The sequence below is a fragment of the Carlito syrichta genome, unplaced genomic scaffold (assembly GCF_000164805.1).
Source record: "Carlito syrichta isolate Samal-C Ts95f unplaced genomic scaffold, Tarsius_syrichta-2.0.1 Scaffold304443, whole genome shotgun sequence".
Classification (NCBI taxonomy): domain Eukaryota; kingdom Metazoa; phylum Chordata; class Mammalia; order Primates; family Tarsiidae; genus Carlito; species Carlito syrichta.
This window is the reverse complement of record NW_007248539.1, coordinates 208297-230322: the sequence shown is the minus strand read 5'-3', so window position 1 is coordinate 230322 and position 22026 is coordinate 208297. Positions and strand designations below refer to the sequence as shown.

General features: G+C 42.4%; 1 protein-coding gene across 5 annotated transcripts in view; it reads left to right on the top strand.

Annotated features, from left to right (window-relative positions):
* PKP4 (plakophilin 4) overlaps positions 1-21647 on the top strand; it is a 106396-nt gene extending 84749 nt beyond the window's left edge. For 4 of the 5 annotated variants that reach the window (XM_008059920.1, XM_008059921.2, XM_008059919.1 and 1 more), the window contains exons 11-20: positions 730-847; positions 2640-2831; positions 3318-3491; positions 6423-6573; positions 9687-9882; positions 14164-14248; positions 14372-14489; positions 16921-17049; positions 18772-18845; positions 20559-21647. In XM_008059920.1, coding sequence (XP_008058111.1) covers positions 730-847; positions 2640-2831; positions 3318-3491; positions 6423-6573; positions 9687-9882; positions 14164-14248; positions 14372-14489; positions 16921-17049; positions 18772-18845; positions 20559-20807 — 1486 coding nt within the window. In that variant the 3' untranslated portion in view covers positions 20808-21647. The remainder of the gene's footprint in view (positions 1-729; positions 848-2639; positions 2832-3317; positions 3492-6422; positions 6574-9686; positions 9883-14163; positions 14249-14371; positions 14490-16920; positions 17050-18771; positions 18846-20558) is intronic. The other variant, XM_008059922.1, reaches the window with a different exon arrangement.
* The last annotated feature ends 379 nt before the right edge of the window (positions 21648-22026 follow it).

Below are 22026 nucleotides of genomic sequence, written 5' to 3'. Positions count from 1 at the left end.
ATAGATCCTTACTTGTAATCAATTTATAAAGGCAAATTGATAACAAAAATTTCAATTTAGATAAGACCCTAAACAACTTTCAGGGTTTTGTATAATTAGAATGATGAGAAAAATTTTAACATGAGCCTAATAGTCACATTTAACTTGAAATGTTTATACAAAGAAATGATATGTTTCCTCCATTTATTCAAGAAACATTTAATGACCACCTACCACATGCAAAACATTATAATAGGCACAGAGGACTGCAAGGACCTTATGGCCTAACAAGGGAGATAAAGTATGCCTAAAATTAATGACCACCGTAGTTGATACTCATCGTGCCTTCTGTGTGCAGGCACTTTTCTAATTATTTTATATGCAGCAACTCAGTTCTTCTTCACAACAGCCCTGTGGTATAATTACTATTATTTTTCCCTTTTTACATACGAGGAAGTTAGGGAGGATAGGTCCCTAGATAATTATGTTAGGAGGTTCGAAAGTGATGCGTCATGAGAGTATAGTTAGAGTGCAGATGCCCTGGTTCCTTTCCACTTGCTAGACACTGGGGAGCTGGCCGTTATCACGAGCTTCTGGAAAGTTAAAATGCAGACTCCACATTGCTGCCTCAGACCGTAATGGTGCAATCTGCTGTCCACATGCTCAGATCATCAAGGTAAGGCCACGTGGCTGATGAGTGAGTTGTTCATCACAGCTTTCTCCTTACACCGCCTGTCTCCACCCCTCTAGGAACCTCAGCTCTGCAGGGGAGGAAGCGCGGAAACAAATGCGGTCCTGCGAGGGGCTGGTGGACTCGCTGTTGTATGTGATCCACACGTGTGTGAACACCTCCGATTACGACAGCAAGGTCAGTTCCTGCGTGGCGTGGAAAGGTGCAGTACAGGTCGTATCAGCTGCCTAATGCCATTATCTACATGCCATTGATTCTTTCTGACTTTCTGGAACCTCTTCTCCTGATGAGGCTATACTCCAAATCAAAGGGTAAGTCTAAAAAATGTAAGTTGACAGGGACAGGGTTGTGGCAACTCAAGAAAATAGCCTTAGAACTATGAAAACAGTAACTCAGTGTGGTAAAGGACCCAGCTGGAGGTCCTTGCTTTCTCTGTGGTTCTCCTAGGCTTGTTCTCAGGGTGGTTGCCCCTGCTGCTACTTCCACCAATACTGTATCCTCTACTTCTAGAGTTGGATCCATCTATATATGAGTGTCTACTGAATTAAAAGTTCCCGGTGAAAGCACTATCACTACCCAACCTCCCTGCCCTTCTGGCTCCAGTGCAGGCCATAGTTCCCTTCCCAGCACTAGCTGTTGATATAGCTCTACATTGCCTTTCTTGCTGTTGCCTTGTGGTCAGTCTGTCTCCTGTGTGAGTCCGTTATGCCACCCACTGTCCATCCTGTGCCTAAGTGCAGGGCATTCTGCTCCTCATTTTTCAGCTGTTAACAACCTTCCAGGATCTGCCCTGGGGGCTGAGGAAGGTGGCAAGAAACAGGGAGGAGGAACTAAGTGTCAGGGGTTCTGAAGCAGGCCAGGCTGGTGGTGAAAATGGAGAGAATGCTGGATTAGGAGAGGTCGTTTGTAGGTCTTGGATTGTGGACGAGTCAGAGAGAAAAGAATGATGAGTGGTAGCCGAGCTCGGTGGCTCAGCCTGTAATCCCACGCTTTGGGAGGCTGAGGTGAGTGGATTGCCTGAGCCCGTGGGTTCGAGACCCGCCTGGGCAACTTGGCGAGACCTCATCTCTACAATAAATCAAAAGTTAGCTGGGCGTGGTAGCGCATGCCTGTAGTTCCAGCTACTTGGAAGGCTGAGACGGAAGGATCGCCGGAGCCCAGCAGGTCGAGGCTGCGGTGGCCGGGAGCGGCCACTGCACTCCAGTCTGGGTGACAGAGTGAGACTCCAACTCAAAAAAAAAAAGAATGATGAGTGGTTGGTAAAGGAAGAAGATAGGAGAAAAGTTCAAGGTAACAACCAAGTTTTTATTTGAGCCTTATTCAACCAGAAGATCTGCAGATGAGATTGAGAGGAGTAAGCAAGTAGGAAAGGGAAGCCTGCTAGATAGACAAATGTATCACTTGGTTTAGACACAGTTGAGGTGACAGTTGGCCTCCCAATTAGAAGTGTAATACAGACTTTAAAGAACACAAGACCATGGGCAGAAGGCAAAATGTCAGCAGAGAATGAAATCACTAAACATTCCTCAGAGGGAGAGTAGACTTGGGAGATTAAGGAGGAGGCAGAGATGGTACTGGGGAGTAGGGCTGTCCCCAGGGAGGAAGCTGGTGGCACCTGTTGTCATGCTGAGGATCTGCAGTGGTGAAAAGTGAGGTTCTGGCATCTTGGATGCAGGCTGGCATAGCAGGAGCCCTGGAGCAGAAACACTTGGGCAGGAGCCTCATATATTGTAGTCAGCATAAAAATCAGATCCTCAGCTGTCCTGAGGATGGCTCTGCACCCTGTCATCTGGGTGTCCCACCATATCTCCGGTGTCTTCATTCTTTCTGTGGCTTGATTCAGATTCCCATAAATAAAAAGTACTTTCATATTCCCCATTTTTTTATTTTCTGCCAGTGATGTTCAGTACAGAAGCATTTTGCTCTAAGTGCTGAGATGTTTTTAATTATATGCCATGTTGGGTTTCAGACAGTGGAGAACTGCGTGTGCACCCTGAGGAACCTGTCCTATCGGCTGGAACTGGAGGTCCCTCAGGCACGGCTACTGGGACTGAACGAATTGGATGACTTACTAGGAAAAGAGTCTCCCAGCAAAGATTCCGAGCCAAGCTGTTGGGGAAAGAAGAAGAAAAAGAAAAAGAGGACTCCACAAGAGGATCAAGTTAGCATTTTATCTGCTATGAAATGCTAAAGTTTCATTTTTCTGAGAGTGAGAAATCACATATTTGACAAGAAAAAAATTTTTTGCTGGGTGCAGTGACTCATGCCCCATAATCCCAACAACTCAGGAGGTTGAGGCAGGAAGATCACTTGAGGCCCGGAGTTCAAGACTAACCTAAACAACATAGCAAGACCCTGTCTCTCAAAATAAGAATAAGTTAGACAGGCATAGTGTTGCACACCTGTAGTCCCAGCTACTCGGGAGACTGAAATGGGAGGATCTCACAAGCCCAGGAGTTTGAGGCTGCTCAGTGAGCTATGATTGCATCACTGCACTCCAGCCTGGGTGTCAGAGGAAAACCCCATCTCTTTAAAAAAGAAAAAAAGTCTACATAGCTATAGCTGAATCAAGCATAGATGACTACTTTTAAATGTTGGAGATCATGTTTGTTTTGCTTTCATTGAATGTGTGCTGTTTGTCTTTCAGTGGGATGGAGTTGGTCCTATCCCAGGACTATCAAAGTCCCCCAAAGGTGTTGAGATGCTGTGGCACCCATCGGTGGTAAAGCCATATCTGACACTTCTAGCAGAAAGTTCCAACCCAGCCACCTTGGAAGGCTCTGCCGGCTCTCTCCAGAACCTCTCTGCTGGCAACTGGAAGGTAGCATGTCTTCCCTTCCACACTTCTTCCCTTCTTTGCAGTCACATCAGCCCTGAGGGCAAAAGGGGCACCGTTGTTTGGAGTTTCTCTGCAAAAGAGTTAGAGGGAAAAAAAGGGAGACAAGCAGTTGTTCTGGGGATCTAAAGATGAAGAGAAGATGACAGGTCCATCCCATGAGAAGCTGATAGCTGGTGAGAAAAGCAGATCGTGTCAATGCAATGTAGATGACACAGGATATGTGTGTCATGGGATCCTGAAAGGGATCTAACCCCACCAAGCAGGGTAAGGGAAGATCAAGAAGAGAAGGGAGCAAGGAGATAGGGGAGGGTTTCTGAAAAGGAAGCTGCACAAATGGAATCTTTAAGGATGAGTAGAAGTAAGCCAGCAGAGTCTGAAGTTGAGGTGTAGAGAATTATCCAGGTAACAGGGACAACAGGGGGAAAGCTGGGTATGGAGAGGACAGTGTGGGTCAGGAGTACAGGCTGCTCACTGGGATATATCAGGTGGGATGGGGTGGCCCAGTATGGAGCCAGGAAGCATGGACAGGACTGAAGGCCCCAGTTCAGGAGCTGTGACCTAGCCTACAGATAAAAGGGGCCCCTGAAAGAGCAGATGGGTGACTGAGACAGACCAATGTGGACACTGTTGGATCACTTCTGTGGAAGTACAGAAGGTGGATTCTAGAAGAGAGAGGAAGAGACTGGGATTCCATTTGGGAGCCAGTGCAGCATCCAGGTGAGAGAGGACGAGGGCCAAAATGAGTACAGGTTGGCAGTGCTGTGGCGGCGGGAGAGGGACATCTGTCTGTTCTCTCAGACGCTTACAGAACGTGCCTATGTCTAAAGTTTCCCCATCTCCTTGCAGATGAATGACTGTGAAAATTGAAGACAGCTTCTTCTTGTTCCTGTTATAAATACATTCTTAGAACTTATTGTCATCTAGCAGCTTCCCAAATGGCCCCTGTCTGAAAAGTTTTTAACCTCTAGAAACTTCCTGATAGGTGTATTTTACTAGGGTTATTACAGTGATTACTTTTGACTACTTCCTCCATCACTCCCCCCCAAAATGAGAATCTTTGGGCAACTGTATAGTGAAAAGCATTGATAGGCCTAGGTATGGCTTGCTTCATACAGAGGCTGCTATATTGGATATATACAGATAACTATAGTCTAGTGCTAAGCCAGGATGGTTAAGGTGTTGTTCCTAGTTAAAGTGCTAATAACTTGGTGTTTAAGTGCTGTCTCTGGAGACAGTCCACCCGGCTATGAATCCTGATCCCGCTACTTACTAGCTGGGGTCCTACGGTCTCTCTATCCTCAGTTACCCCATCTATACAATGAAGTTAATATTAATACCTCTCTTGTGAGGTAGTTGTGAGGATTAAATGAGACATTCCCAGTACATAAATATTTGTAAATATTTATGTTGTAGACCTTTAGCTTCTATGACCACAGGATCATTTGATGATAATAAAAAAGTCAATAATTAAAATAGATATGATTTGAGTTGCTTAGAATTCTACATCTGGGATCATTTAATGACTAAAAGTTAGATGCGAGTGCATTTAAAATATAAACATTGTATCTAAGTGATTTCAATAGTGAGTCAAAATATTGGACCCTCATTAAGAAAACGAGATAATCATGGCCACAGATGTTACCACGTGAGAAGCTATTTCAGGAGCATTGATGACTGTAGTTCTCCAGAAGGGCTGGACTGGGCTGGTCTCCAAGTGAGACAGGGAGTGTTGGTTCTGGTGTTGCAGGTTTCAGATAGAGATGTCCATAAACCTGCCTAAGTGCTTTGCCCAACAGCAAGTAGATTTTGTTTGATTTGAGAAACAAGATTATTCATTTCACATGAAGAATGTTGATAGGTTCTTTGAAATGCATCTTTTCCTCTCATTTGTATTATTAGAATAATCTATTCTGTTGGTATTCAAGAAACTGGATGGTCAATCACCTATTTTAACATTCAGAATAATACAAAGGACTGGTAGGTCTTTGTCCTGATGTCTTGGTCACAGCAGGAAAGTGTTAGATGTTTTATGAGCAATATCTTCAATTACCCTAAATTTTGAAAGATGATTTGCATTGGTTAAAAAAGTCCATTAAAGCTCAAAGCTCAAAACAAGATTAAAGACCCATTTGCTAGTGTCACTTTTTTTGACTGTTTCGCTGATGACCTAGCACTCATTTCCAATTCATAAGATACACAGACTGACTCATTGTATAGAGTTGCCTCATAATCACAAAAGAATTTTTTGACTGTGATTTTTTTAAAATCGGCAGCAGCAGCTAACTAATCTTGAATGAGAATGCATTTTGCACACAAATATACTTACTGTTGTACCAGTGTGTATGAATTATGATGCTAGATGTTTCTGGAGAATTCCCTTTCTTCTGAGGCAAGGGATTTTTCTAAGCAATTTCCTTGACAGGTTACTGAACTCTAAATATTGTTGCAGGAAATATTGGGAAAAAAATGACTTGATGGAGACAGGTTCTCCTGTAATGTGCACTGATGGGTTACTGTCTCTGCCATCCTATTTATAGCCTCTGGGCCTGGCATGGGCCCAACTGCAAAGAAAACGCACGATCCTTCCTTAATCATGTTTATGTATCTGAGATAGAAAGTAATCACTGCCTTCTCTTTTCTGCACAAAAATATCTGGCAGATGGTGATTCTAGATTTTCAGCCTTTGGGATTTCTTTTTAAATCAGTCATCATTTCTTTTCAAATCAGTCATCCCAACCTATCTTTCTCCCAAACTATGGTTTTCTCTTTACTGACACCACAGCTTTAATCTTCAATTGGAAAGAAAACATTTAATCTATTAGTTCATCTTTGGAAACATCTTTTTTAGGTGATAGTAACATATGAGAGTGGAACCCTGTTTTATAATACTTACTGCCTTATTTTGCTCACTAGTTTGCAGCATATATCCGGGCAGCCGTCCGAAAAGAAAAAGGACTACCCATCCTTGTAGAACTTCTGAGAATGGATAATGATAGAGTTGTTTCTTCTGTGGCAACTGCCTTGAGGAATATGGCACTCGATGTTCGCAACAAGGAACTCATAGGTACGTCTGCAATATTTATAAAACTCTTCTTTTGATTAATAAATATGTGACATCTAAAATTATTAATAACTGAGCCCCAGTTTCTTGGCATGTTTGGGTACCCCAGCTTTGCAACCATTCTTTTTCAGCAGGATGCAGGCTCATTCATTAAACATTAGGGAAAGTGAATTTTCAGAAAAGCCAGCAATTTTAATTGTACAACCCTATTTGATAGATTTAGTGTCTCTGTTTCCCAAGAGAGGCCTATTTCCTGAGCAACAAAAAAATGTTACTTCTCCCTTTCCAGTTTTGAGACTGACAATCTGCTAATTCAACACTGCCATGCTCTAAATTAAAAAGGAATGTTTTGTAGCATTTCCCTTTCAGATCTGTATAAATGCTTACCCCAGGACAGAACACTGTCCCGAGGCCATTTCCACCCACTGTAGGATTAGGACTAGGGGGAGGTAAGCAAGGCTCAAGGGCACTAAATGTTAGGAGACCTTCACTCTCAGGTTAGTTCAAGGCTATGACTGGCACGTGTATGGATTGAGGAATGAGTACCTCTGTAAGTTTTGTGCCCTAGGCAGCTTGCTTGTCCCAGAGCATTGCCACATCCAAAGCCGGTTGTGGGTAAAGAAAAGACCAGGGACCCTCCATAGACCTGACCTGCAATCCTGAATCTACTCACTGTTCGTGCAACCCGGAATGTCCTGGAAACCCCACCCAGTCTCAGTTTCTTCATCGAGATTGGAAATGAAAGAAAACACTTACCCAGCCCCATCTCTGCAAGGAAGCCTGCTGTCCTCACTGGGTGTTTGCTGTGAAGAGGAAATGAGAGAGGGAGTGAGGGAGCCCTTTACAAACTGCCAAGCCCTGCACCAGTCCCACAGCTGGTGACAGGTCAAAAGAGGGGGAAATGGGACAAGATCTTATGTGGATTCATGTGAATCTGTATTGAACTTGTATTGAAATCCACTTACCATGAGAGAGGGAGAGAGAACAAGGGCAGCGATAGCTACTGTAAAGAGTTGCTGTAAGAATTAAATGTGGTGACTTATAGAGAAAACCCTTCACACAGTACCTGGCAGAATTGCTATTTTAAATTGCTGCCCAGATTAACCTGCTCTTAATGCACCACTTCTTTGAGCCAAATCATCCCCCATGGAAGGAAAGGAAGTTCCTCCATTCTCTGTTCGTAGTCCAGCTTGTGCCTGATTCCAGTAGATTTGCTATAGCTCTCAGCTCCCGAACTTTCTTGAGAGAAATCCTTTAAGTCCCCAAAGAGAGAATTTTTTAAAGTTATTTTATTATATCTCAATTGTTTGGGTTTCTTATAAGAAGCATGTTTAATTGGGGAGTTCTTAATGCTAAACAAAAAAAAAATGGTTGACACACACATCTTATGGCCTCTCATATTCTACAATGTGGAGAAGACACAGGTAGCCCAGCAGGCATCAAACCAGCACCGCTGAGTGCTGAGACCTCTGGGAGGAGAAATGTGTGTTCTGAATCCTAACTCTTCTCTCAATGCATCCCTGTGTTTTCTATGAATAACCCTTTTTAACTTCCACTATCCTTTTATCTCTCCAGCGATGAGCATTTTTTCCCAGCTGGAGTACTCTTGGACTATTCCATGAATCACTTTTTCTTGTTTCCCTGTTCCTTCCTTCCTGTGAGATCTGTGGCCCTCCTGGATTCAGTATTTGGCTCTAATTTCCCCAGCACTTCTATTCCTAAGAACCCCTCTCCTTCTCTGACCTCTTCACTCTCTTTTCAAATCCATCACCAGTAATAGCAAAACACCTTCTTTTCAGAGCCATTTTTCACAAAGAAACAAAGTTTTGTCACTTTACAAAAGTTACTGCATACTCAACTCAGTGGGACACACCCCACGTCTGGAGGTGTAGGCTCTTGGATCCACTGGGCTTATTCACTCACAGGCAGAGCTGCCTCAGACTGAGCCCCAGGAGTGCAATTTAAAGTTGTGCCTTAGCAAAATGACAAATTGCATGTCATGGACCTTTTGGTCATTCATGAGTATTCAAAATCACCAGTGCTAACTTATCATCTATTCTAAAATACCACATATATCTTGTGGCCTTCCAGTGTCAGCACTGTTTTTCCACTCTTCATAACAGAGTGTGCTGTGAGCAAGCCAACACCTTCCCTCTGACACACTGCAAATTACACAGCATGTCATTGGGCCTGTCTTCTACTGCTTACTATTGTGTATAAATAGGTCTTTATAAAAACCTCATTTAGAGCCACTCAATTATTAGCATAGGGAGGAAAACTAAGAAAATATTTACTTGAGCTTTAGTTAATTTCTTGTGTTTGTAGTGCACTTATTCCAGTTTGTCAGTTGATAATTGAAATTGAAAAAGCTAGAGATAATCTTTTTTTGGAGAGGAAAAAAAGAGAAATTCAGTATCTATAAAGAAGTACCGCAATAGCTGTGAGATTCCCCTAACCTTGTCTTAGCAAGAACTTTATCATCATTGCAGTATTCCTGTGAGATTATACCCATAATTTTAATAGCCAAATTTAACTGTATCTTCTTTTAAAAAAACTAACATGTAGTCTCCATTGATGTCAGATCATCTGATATACACCCTTAGCTTGATAAAAATATGTAACTGTATCCAGTTCACACATTAAGATCCAGAAAGATTTAATGAAAAGTATTGTTTGGCAGCCTTACTTGGTTTAGATTCAAAGATTAGTTTTAAAAAGGTTTAAGAGAAAATTGAGGTGTTTTGATGCATAGGAATTCTATCAAGAGTAAAATTTACTATCATAATTCCTTCGTTACTCACTGTTACTGAATATAGTTGAACAAAGGCAACTTGATTAGTCTACTCAATTTTATGCACTGATTTACATTTTCCTTCAGCGATTGACAGTAATGTTTTATAAACCAATCATTTCTTCAAGTTACATTGCAGTAAATGTGAGCTTTCCCTGATATTACATTTGTCCTTTTCTTCTTTGCCATGTTTTTTTTTTAATTTTTCTGTTATTATCTCTCTTGAGTTTTTGTTTTTAAGAGACTACTCACTACCAGAATCTTTCAGCAGTAACAATAACCTAGTACCTTCTAGAAGCAGAATTTAATATTTTGCCTCTGGCAGGAAAATACGCTATGCGAGACCTGGTCAACCGGCTTCCCGGCGGCAACGGCCCCAGCATACTGTCTGACGAAACCATGGCGGCCATCTGCTGTGCTCTGCACGAGGTTACCAGCAAAAACATGGAGAATGCCAAAGCTCTGGCCGACTCAGGAGGCATAGAGAAGCTGGTGAACATAACCAAAGGCAGGGGGGACAGGCAAGTCTGCGACAAGGAGGGGCAAATGCCAGGCACTCATTCCTTGAAATTGTCATGTGCTGAGGGCCTTTGTCAAGAATACCTTTCTTACATGCTGATAAGCTAAGCAGTCTCCAGCGCTTAAAACCTGTTATGCTGGGAGAGGTAGTTTTTGTTATGTGGCCTTTTTCTAGGTTTGATATTATTGTAATACCCTCAACCTACATTGGTTTTTGTCTCTGTCTTAGTCTATTCATGCTGCTGCAACAAAATGTTGTGAACTGAGTGGCTTATAAATAAGAGAATTTTATTTCTCACAGCTCTGGAAGTCGGGAAGTCTAAGTTCAAGGCAGTGACAGATTAGGTTTCTGGTGAGGGCTACCTTTTAAATTCAAAGACAGTACCTTCTAGCTGGGTCCCCACATGGCAGGAGAGGTGGAAAGGTCTTCCTTGGCTTCTTTTAAAAGGGTAGTAATCCCATGGGGGCTCTTCCTTCATGACCTAATCACCTTCCAAAGGTCCCACCTCCTAATACCATCACCTTGGGGGTTAGAATTTCAACATATGAATTTTAGGGGGACATAGACACTCAAGCAGTCCCTAAAGCCACAATTGGTCATGTCAGCCCCAGGAAGAATCCAGAAATGTCAGGATGAGTAAAATCCAGAGGCACCATTTCCCTTGTGCCTTTGGCTCTGCTTCAAGCCTGGAGCCTGTTCTGCAAGAACATCTTCCTGAATCTTCAGTTCTGGGATTGATTCTTCTGTCAGGCACCTGGAAAGTATTAAAATCACTGCTCAGTAGCGGGGGGCTGCCAGGATATGCCCTAGGCTTGAATCACACATTTCCCTTTGCTTCTGACACCTACCTGGTGAAGATTCGAAGTAAAGGTTAGAGAATCAGTGGCCAAAAATGAGGGTTTTGTCATGGAGCTATAGCAGTGACTATACATTTGCCTTAGTATCAAATGAGAGAAATGGCGAATAGGGATGCTTGGTGTCTTCTCAAAACAACAGGACAGCAGGCTGCCCCAGCCATGGTAACATGATACCTCTCTCCTTATGCTCCACCCCCTGATATGTAAGTTATGTCTTCCTCTAGTGTCTGACTACCCCAGTAGCAGGGACTTTGAGTTGGATTCACTGTTGTATCCTTCACATCTAGAATAAAGCCTGGCCCATCCATAATAGGTGATCAGCAAATATTTATTAATTGGCTGAATAATAGTGCTAGTACTCATATTATGTTTGATCCAGTCTTTTTGTTTACACTTTTGAAGGAATTTCTAAAATATAAGAATAACATCATATTCTCACCCCCCCCGAAACCACACCTCAATAGTAATGGTATTTTCTTTCAGTCCTTTCTGTCTTGTGTATTTCTAAAATTTCATTAGTAATAAATGCATACAGTGTCTTTATTTTAAAGGATATGAAAGATTACAGATAAGGCAAAAGTCCTGTCCCACTAACTCACCCTCCCAGACCCTCCCTCTTCTCCTGAGATGACCATAATCACTTTATGCTCTTAAAAGGTCACAAGACAGCCTGCACTTGTGAATGACAGAAGAGGCTGGAGAAATGCTAAGCCAATGCTAAAACCTTTGCATATACATATTTTAAAAGTTAGTACTCATTCTAATATTTTTTGCAAAACAAGAGATTCAGAAAGTTCTGGACCAAATCAAGTGGTCTCCTAACTCAACACACATTCGTTTTCCATAATACTTTCACCAAGTATTTATATATGCCTACCTACCATATGCCAGGCATGATTCTCAGTGCTGGGCTTACAGCAGGGAACAGATCACACAGCAGCCCCGCTTCAGGTAGCTTGTGTCCCCAGGCAAGATCCATAAGGTGCCAAACGAGCAATACAGAGCGTGGGGGGTGGTGCTGAGGGGTAGGGTGAACAATGAAATCAGGGAAGGTGATAGACCTTGCCAGGGAAAGATATGTCATGGATCATAGAAGGCCTTGCAGAGGTAGTACTTTTTGAGTACAGACCAGGAGGAGGGGACAGGAGGAGCAATGCAGTTCCCTGGGAGAAGAGCACTTCAGGCAGAGGAGGACATCAAGTGAGAGAACCTGAGAAAAAATGAGGAACAGCAGGGAAGCCAAGTGGAGCTGGAGCTGAGCAAGTGAAGGGGAGAGGAGGAAGAGAAACAGAGAAAGTGGGGCCAGAGGTATAGGACCCTGTAGGTCAATGTAAGGCCTTTCATTCTAAGCAAAACCGGAAGCCGTTGGAGACTGTTCAGCAGATGAGTGACACGATCTGACCTCCCTTTTAAAGAGATCAGAGTGACATGACCGCCGTGCCCCCCTCCCATCCCACATACACACACACACACACACACACATGTATGCACACACACGTACAAGCAAACACATAGTGGAGACTAGTGGTGGAAGCAGTTGAGGTAGGGAAGAAGTGGTCAACTCTGACATATTTGAAAGGTGTATTCAACAGAATTTGCTGATGGATTAGTGAATGGCGTAAGAAGAGGAAAGTGTCATGGACTCCAAGGTCTTTGACAAGAGTCCACAGGATGGAATTGCCACTTACCAAGATGGGAAAGCCTGCAGGAGGAGCAGGTTTTTAGGGCTGACCAGGAGTTTGCTTTGGAAATGTTATATTTGAGATGTCTATTAGTCACACAAGTAGACTGTCTGGTCAGCAGTAAAATATATGAGTTGAGCTCAGAGCTGAGGTTCAGGCTGGAGATATAAATTTGCGGGTCATCAGTATATAAATGGCTTTTAGAGCAGTAAAATGGAAAAGACAACCAAGAAAGTAAATGTAGATAGGGAAGAAAAGAGGTATGAGGGCTGCTCTCTCTTATACTAAAGGTCAAAGAGATGAGGATTCAGCACATGAGCCCAAGGAAGGAAACCCAGTTTATATCTGAAAATATCTAGCCTATCTGTTTTTGTCAAGGCACTGCCCTGCCTCATTGGGTGTTACAGCCATCCTCCTTTTAACCAGGTGCAGGGTCTGCCTTTAATGCCTCCACCCCTGCTGCCTAACACTTAAACACAGGGAGATAAGGGAAGCAGCAGTGGCAGGACCCTGCTGAGAACAGGATGGCTGTGAAGTGTGAGAGCCTGTTCCCCAAAGTCTGTCTTCCAGAGACCATCTTGGATACCTGAAATTTCACCTCTGTTCATTTATTTGAGGAGTTTAGGTATTGCCTTATTGGTCTACTTTGGAAATACGAAGTTTAGGAAGGCTTTGAGTGGGTTGGTGTTACCTACCTCTGCTCTTCACTTGTCTGGAACACTGAGAGGGGTGAGTCTTGGGAGGCAGGTGAGGGTGGAGGTGGATGCAGAAATGCCCACCCTCAACCAGAACAGAACCTGTGATGCCCCTGAATCTGCCCGTTCCTGGCCCTCACCTCAACCCTCAGAATCATTAGCAACCTGCATGCTGTTGTTAGGCCTGAGGAAGTGGCTCACTGCCTGCTCACCTCTCTCCTTCACTTCATGAGAGTTTAATTGGGACAATAAAGAGAAGAAAAAAGCAGAATTTAGATCTGATATATACATCTGAAGTCAAATTTTCAATGTTAAGCAAAGTCTGAAGACAGAGGTGCTTAGAGCTGACTTCCCCAAGCCCTGGACCATAAGCACCACTCCACCGTGGTGATCAGAAGACCTTAGTGGGCAGGAAACTGTGTCTCCTCTTCACTCACCAGAGAGACCATTGATTAGAGCAGTGACTCCCAAGGTAATATACAGTAACTCATCAGCAGTGCTTTAACAGAGCACCAACATTTGCCAAATGTCTTCCAGGAGGGGAAATAATACCTGTGGTCATGTTTTCCAAATTGAACATTAGAACACATACATTTGTTTACATAGACTTAAGAATGAGAAGGCAATGAAGGTGTTTAGATGAAGTCCTAATCATGAAGAGGGAGAAAAACAATGTAACTTGGGAGAGTGCCCCAACACAGGATGTGTGGTCATGGTCGCATTAATCCCAAAGCCCCATTGAGGTCAGCAGCCCCTGGTAGAAATATGGAGGGAGGTTGTGTTTGCACCTGAGGAGGCTCTCTCCTTAGGCTTATCCTGGCCACAACTTCTACTTGATGGTGTTACTTTTGTTCTTGCCACCTCTGGCCCAGTCCTGAATTTGATCGACTCCCAGGCATACCTGGTCCCATGGTGGTGTTTGCCATCTGCAGCCTCCATCCCTATGGCCCTGAGACAAATGGCCTCTTGGCCACAGATTTGCAGCCTGAATCCCTCTGAGCTGAGGCTGTGCCACCCATACTCATTGACGTCCTCACTCTCTCCCTAGATCATCTCTGAAAGTGGTGAAGGCAGCAGCCCAGGTCTTGAATACATTATGGCAATATCGGGACCTCCGGAGCATTTATAAAAAGGTAACCTACAAGAATAGCTCTGGCTTAATTAGTATTCAGCGAAGCACACACTTGTAATCGTTTATTGTAATGAAATGTCATTATTCATTTTGAGATGTTTCTTTTTCTCTTTTAACTCTGCAGGATGGGTGGAATCAGAACCATTTTATTACACCTGTGTCGACATTAGAACGAGACCGATTCAAATCACATCCTTCCTTGTCTACCACCAACCAACAGATGTCACCCATCATTCAGTCAGGTCAGTGGGTAAACTTCACTCCTATATAAGAGCCTTTCTGTGACAGAACATTGTTTCCCAAGATTGAACATAAGCTGGTTAAGCCTGTCACCTCCAACACAGCCCTTGCAACTGAGAGCCTTCTTTAGGAATTACACACTGTTATAAACCACACACCCACTTTCTTCTTTCCATGTTAAAAGTTTATACACATTTACGTCAACATTAGCATAAAATTATAACAGGCCCTCTTTGCAAGGTTCTGCCTCCCTAGGTTTGAAAAGGATCCCTAGAATCTGCAGTTGACAAGCTGAACAGGTGACTAGAATGCAGGAGAGGGGACACCACACTTGAGAACAGTCTTGAGTTATACCTGAAAACGGCTTCCCTGTCTGCATGCCGACCAGAGGCTTGAAATCTCCTCCAAAAAGATTTTTGAAGTTTCTTGATAAAACCTCTCAGAAGCAGGATCCTTTAACGGATCTTAAGCCCCGAACCTGGGACAGCCTCCTCCTTTCCTTTGCAGACTCCCAGCATCCACAGCTGAAGGGAACAGGCCTTAGGGGTGGGGGTAGGAATTCTCTTTGATTTTAAGATTCTTGACAACCATACCACCTATCTATTTGTAGTATTTAACTTGGTTAAAGAGTGTTCTGAGATTCAGACTACATTTTTTTTTACATGTAAGGCAGATTATTACTACCAAGCCAGCCAATCCTGTGAATTTAATTCTCAACAAAATGAGATAGGAAAAGTAATAAATACTTTATCTTATTATTTGGCTTTAAATCCCCCATTCTGACATAGAAATATTATCTGTCTTACTCAGCAGTGCGACTGCTGACAGAGTTATTTCTCATGTGGACAAATGTGACCAGAAAGACTAATATATGACAGTGGTTCTTGCCACATAATTGGATGGCCCCACTTGTTCTAGGAATTTTTTTTAATTATCTGTGCCAACTATGTATGGTGTATATTTATGTCTTAGTTTTAAAATTACAGGTTGTTTTCTTCAAAAAGACCTGTATGTCTGGTTTCTAACATCCTTGCTGAGTTCCCCGGTATAACCCAAAACTGTCTTCTTCCAGAAAAATGCTCAGAATCCTCAGGAATTTAGAAATAGGGATGCCAGGGAAATCAAGAGATACGGCCACTTAGTAAAAGCACGAGCAATTTTAGATAGATTAACGTATAGTTACTAAGCAATGAATTTGTTTTGAGGACCCTGTACATATACATGTTGGACAGTGTTAACCAGCCCCTGTCTAAGCTCCTAGGTGCCTTCTTGGATTTTGTTCAGAGGTAGGGTCTGTTCTACTCCTGTTTCTCCACTTTTTCTTAGGGCTTAGGGCTTAGTTCTAATGTGGGATCTGCTTATGGGCACATCTGCTACCTTGCTAATGTAATTGTGGGAGGTAGGAGGAGATGTTTTCTATCTTACTACCTTCTAGAAAGTAATCATGGTAAGCAGCACATAGACACTGACCATGCAAGCTCACATGTGTAACACAGAGCTACCCTATGTCAGTGAAGTGACTTTTTAGGAAAAGTATTTTACTATCAGCCTTCCTCTGGAAGCAACAATGTGTGCAAAACCACTGGTGCCAGGGCTTGGGGCTGTTGTTAAATGTATAAAGTGAATACATGGCCTCTCTTTGTAATGAACTTCAGTAGAAGCAAGATGATTTTTTTAATGATAAAAGAAAATATATATATATATGTGAAATGTTTCTGCCTTCCTTCTGTGCAAAAACGCCCAAAAGGAGACCCAAAGATAGAGCGGTTATTATTAGACATTTGGCTTGGGCTGGGCTAGGCAGTCTTTAGGGCTTAGCGCCATGAGCTTCTTGATGAGCCAGGTCTACTGAGTTTACATAATTTTCCTGACAGCAGATCACCATAAAAAGAATTATAAATTTTATGGACTGGGCGCCCTTACTCAAACACATTTAGAGTTGCAGATATTTTTGAAATAATTAGAAATCAAAACATGCCATAAAATTTCTGTTTACTGAAGAGCTATACATAAAGGATAATAGATGGGTGTTTTACAAGCAACTGAGCTGAGATCATAAAACAGCAAATGTAACTCTTGCATGGCTAGTAGTTACGATCATTCACTCAGTTTCAAAAAGACATGCTGGCGGGGAAACCTGCATGATTTCTGCGCGGGGCCTCTAACTGGGTGGCTGACTCTTCCACTAATGAATGAGTCCATGTGTAGACATTGCTGATTCGCACAGTGGTGGGCCACAGGTCACAGTTGTGGTACTCGGGTCTGGCTGCTTCCAGACCTAAGCTGATCCTAAGAGCTGATTTTTAGCACCAGCTGCGTGGCATTTCTAATCACTGACCTTTGTTTTTCTGGAGAGGGTTTTCCAGAGACACTGACAGTCTGATTTCTCTTTCTTCTCCTCTTTCTCCCTCCTCCGTTTGCCTCTCCCTTCAGTTGGCAGCACCTCTTCCTCACCAGCACTGTTAGGAATCAGAGACCCTCGCTCTGAATACGATAGGACCCAGCCACCTATGCAGTATTACAATAGCCAAGGGGATGCCACACATAAAGGCCTGTACCCTGGTAAGACACCAGTTGGGTGTGTGATACAGTCTCTGGAAAAACCGCGTTTCCAGACACTCGGCCAGTGTCCTGGGAAGTAGCCTGTGCTTGTATTGAGATGGTCCCCCAGCAGCAAACCATGTTTCAGTCTCTCCCTTCCCTACTTTGCGATTGTTGCCTTTTCCACTTGTACAGTGAAACAAGCTAGTACCTGTATGTATGTATATAGGCAGGTAGGTAGTTGTATGGTGGCCACATTTAAGAAGGGGGCCGTATCCAAAAGAGAATTCATTTCTGCTGCTCAGCAGTACAGTCTCTTTGCCCTGTCCCCTCCTGGCACAAGCGGTCTCTTTCTGTGTTTCCCACATGCATCAGAATCCTGAACTCAGTGTAGCTCTGCAGGGGCTATGTCTTCTAGACTGGCTTATCTCCTAAATTTAAACCAGTGAATGGAGATCAATTTCATTTATGTTTTCATGGAAAAGAGTTTGAATGAATAGCAAAGTGTGATTCTCCTCAGAGTGATTACTTTTTTAGAGTGACAAAAATAATGTTACATAGTATTAATATTTTTATTAAATATACAGAAAGCTGTGCATGTAATTTAATTTATTTAAAGGATGCCAGCCCAAAGGGTTACCAAGATTTAATATTGTCTCCATTCTCATTTAATATTGTCTCTGGAAAATTATAACTACATTAGAGATTTCAAATAAGTCAATGTGAGCTATCCCCTCCCCCCCAAAAAAGATACTCTTTTCTCAAAAAGCCTATTTACTGGAAAGAAAGAAATAAGCTGGTGGCACCTTAGCTACTGCTGGGGGAGCAGTCTCAGTTGTGCTGTTGCCTTTGAAATTGTGTTTTCACAGGACTGTGTACTAATCGACTGTTGTTACTATGGCAATTAATAGCTCAGAAAATTGCAGATGCTACATTTCAAACACCAAGCCTTATGCAAAAAGAAATGCACACACAGACTGAAGTGCATGTTTGCTTCAGATTGGCAGTAGCCTGCTTTACTTTAAAGAGCACCTCTTTAGCATGCATACCCTTCTGTATCTTCTTTGCTTGCTTCAATAAACTAATTTGCCTCAAGTACGTTTCATTTTCCTCATTAAGAAAAATAAAATCTTTGCTAACCTTAACAATAATGGAAGGGTAACTAATGACACCATCGGGAGTGTGCTGTGGACTTTTGAAGACAATTATCTGATTGCCAAGTTCATTTTGTTTTCAAACATACTTAAATATGCAGACAGAAGACTGCCTCCATGTGACCCAACTGCTTAGAACATGCTAGGCCTGCTCTTTACAGGACCTGGGATTTTGAATCACAGCTGTGTTGAAGGCATGGGGCTTGTTCTAATATTGTGTTTTCCTTCTCCTCTCTGACCCACTGCTCTAGCTCAGAGCCCTGAAAAAGTGGTGTTTCTCAGCTCAAGGGGCTATGCTGCTGTTCAAAACCAGCTGGAGAAATCCTCCCAGGTGTGGGCTGAGCTTGAGAAGGAACCCTTTTTGGATGGGCTCCGCACTGGCATTGCTTTTTGGTAAAACACACACCTGGCCTACTTGTGCTATTAACCCCCACTAGCCCTGGGTAAGCAGCAGCCCCAGTCTACACTGGCTCTGGGGAAGGCAGGGTCTTTCAGGGACAGCACCAGGCCCAGTGCAGGGGAGGCCACACAGCCTAATGGACCAGAGTAATGAGCACTACTTTTAATTTCATAAAATATTTTCTTACAGGCTCCAGCAAACCTTCACCAATTTACATCAGTTCCTATTCCTCACCAGCAAGAGAACAAAATAGACGGCTACAGGTGAATTTGCAATATCATTTTTACAGAAGGCCAATTAGCTGTAACACAGTAAAGGGTCCCCGTCGGTTGATTTCCCAGAACTGGGCCAGCACTGCAGGGCCCAAGGAGCTTTTCCTGGGGATCTTCACTCCTCAGAAACTCAGCCATGACTTAAACAAAGCATTTCCACGGTAGCCTCATGTCCTTGAACATCCACATCCATGCTGCAGAGACCACCATGCCACTGATGGAACAGCTGAGAAGGCTTTAGCTCATGTTCTTTGCCCAACAGTTTCCTTTTCCTACTCTTTTTTTTAAGCTCTAAAAGCTCTTTCAGCCTCTGGGTGAAGAATGGTTGGTAAGCACACCTCACTCTCATCTCATTGCTCTCTTTTTTGTATACCTTATTCTCCATCTTCACAATGCCCTTTCTGTCCAAGCTCCATGATTTAAAAACACTGACTACACTGCCAGGTCTGTCTGTCTCGGATACCAAAGTGGATTCAGTTCCTGCTGCGGTGGACCCCACTCTAATAGTCTAGGAAACCAGTGGTTGTAACACCAGTTATATGAGGGGCCTGCAATCAGTTTGGGGCCCTTCCTGGTGCCATGGCCAACCTGGGTTATATGCTCTCTCCTCTTACCTTCCAATAACACAAAGCAATTAGAGTTTCCCAAAACAAGATTATATCCTGTCCTTCAGATAAGAATGATCTAAGACCCCATCTTTTTTCTGTAGACAGAAGAAAAAGAACTTTCAAGTTACTCATAATTTATGCAATAGTATTTTAGTCAGAAAAAATAGCCTCAGAATCATAACTCTGACTGAAAAGAGAATTTAGCTCTGAAATCTCTATAATGTTAGAATACTTTTAGTTCCAGAACATGACATTGATTCCTATGTGGCACATTTGTTACACCAAACTAAGTGGGGGGATTGGGCATAATCAAGAAGAAACACATGACAATCTGAAGAAACTAATGTGAGGTCAAAGCTAAGACAGAACAAAAGGAAATGGGGGGGTGGATGCCCACGTGCGCCTGACCTGGCTTCCTCACAGGTGGATTTGTTAGTCCCAGTTGGGCAAGGCTTTTCCTCTAGAATTGTATTTGCTCACATGTCTCTTCTAATTTTACTATGCTCCTGCCTTAAGATTGCTTGTAATGGTACAACTTACATCAGAGTTTCCAAACCATGACTGTTGTTCACCAAACCACGTCTTTTAAAATTGAGGGATGGATTTAATCTTAATCTCTGAGATAAATATTTTAAAAGGTAGTTCTGCAATTATATATTTATCTGAAGCCCAAAAACCTAATCCCCAACTAAATTCATAATTTCTCTGTGTCAGAGCAAAAATCAAGATCATCCTCTCGTTTGGTCTACTTAGGTAACAGGCCCCTCCACAGCCGGGCACAGAACAGAACCTCTGGCAAGGAGAGGAGGTAGCCAGGCCCCTGCCCCTGTGATCTCGGGCTCTCTCGAGGCACTGACTTCTTTCGAGATCTTAGGACAGGACTTGAGCTAACTCAACAACCCTCCTGTGAATGAAGTTTGAAATCCTTAGAGTCCACTAGTAAACACACAGCATGCGCCAGAAACAACGTTTGACCTTTAGTCTGCAAATATTGAATGTTCTTTAAAAATATGAAGCCCAAAGCCCACATTAATTTTTACTTTAATATATACTTTTAAATTCCTTTTATTTATTTGCCTTTTCATTCTGCCAACAGCATCAACAGCTGTATTATAGTCAAGATGACTCCAACAGAAAGAACTTTGATGCATACAGAATGTATTTGCAGTCTCCTCATAGCTATGAAGACCCTTATTTTGATGATCGAGTTCATTTTCCAGCTTCTACTGATTACTCAACACAGTATGGACTGAAATCAACCACAAATTATGTAGACTTTTATTCTACTAAACGACCTTCTTATAGAGCAGAACAGTACCCAGGGTCCCCAGACTCATGGGTGTAGCAAGACGCTCAGCAGAGGAACTCTTTCTTTCTAACCTTGTTTGGATTGAGGTGACAAGTCCGTCTTGCTGATTTATGACTGAAATGTGAAAGTGAAGTGGAAGGAACGAGTGAAGTGCTTTTTTTTTCTTTTTTGAGGAATTATCAGGGAAATGAGGAAACCTTTGGGAGAGGACTTTCTAAGCTCTATTTAGGTGTTAGATCTAATTACTTGTAGATTCTGTAGTCTGGTGAAGGTGTGGGTGATGTGATGAGAGGTTTGAGAAATGGATGAAATGAGATGGGGAATGTGTAGGTCAAATCAAATTAAAGATGATTTTTTTATGTGAATAAAGTTATGTTCTGATAGTTTGTACAGAAAAAAATAAAATGGATGCCCCTTCATGTTTTATTGCTATTACTAAATGTCAAGATTGTATGCTATTATGTCTTGTAAATTTCTTTTATTGATGTAAATATGGAAATGCCACATTGGTTAAGTGCCATCATTTGTAATGCAGTGTGTCATTTGGAAAGAGATCTGAAGAAACTGACAGCTTAAAAAACAAATGGGAAACCCAAGGAACTGGTAGCAATTAAAAACAAACTACAAAATCCTTTGTCTTCACCATGAACAGTGTACTTTGGAAGCACAAGGTCCCGTCTGGTATCGCAGCGCCATGCCCATTACCTGTCTCTTTCATAGGACACTTCACTGCCATTTTCTATGCACATGAAAGAAAAATAAATGTGGAAATTTCATCCTTGGAAATGTGCTCCCTATATTTTTATTTTCTGTATGTAATATGGAAAATAAGATTTAATAAACACAAATCTAACTGCATGTTGGAAACACCTTAAATATATCCAACTATTTTGAACTTTTCCTAGTTTTATACAGTTACACTTTGTAAGATGGACCACGCCAAAGAATGAAGCTATGAACTTTCCTCCTTTCTCTATTGTATTTTTATTTCATCATGTTTTTGGTTTTTTTTTCCAAACAGCTATATGGGCTTGATGTCACTCTTCACCTAAGAGAAGTTACATCTGTCGTCTGTCCATAACTAAAGGGACCAAGACTCTGCCATTATTTAAAAAAAAAAAAAAACTCAGTAACTACATAAAAGCAGTAGTTGAGCATATATTTGGTTGGCACCAATGTAATAAACTAAAACAATAATTCTAAATAGTTATCTTGTTGAGTAATTCCATGAGGCATTGTAATTCTTGGAGTAAGA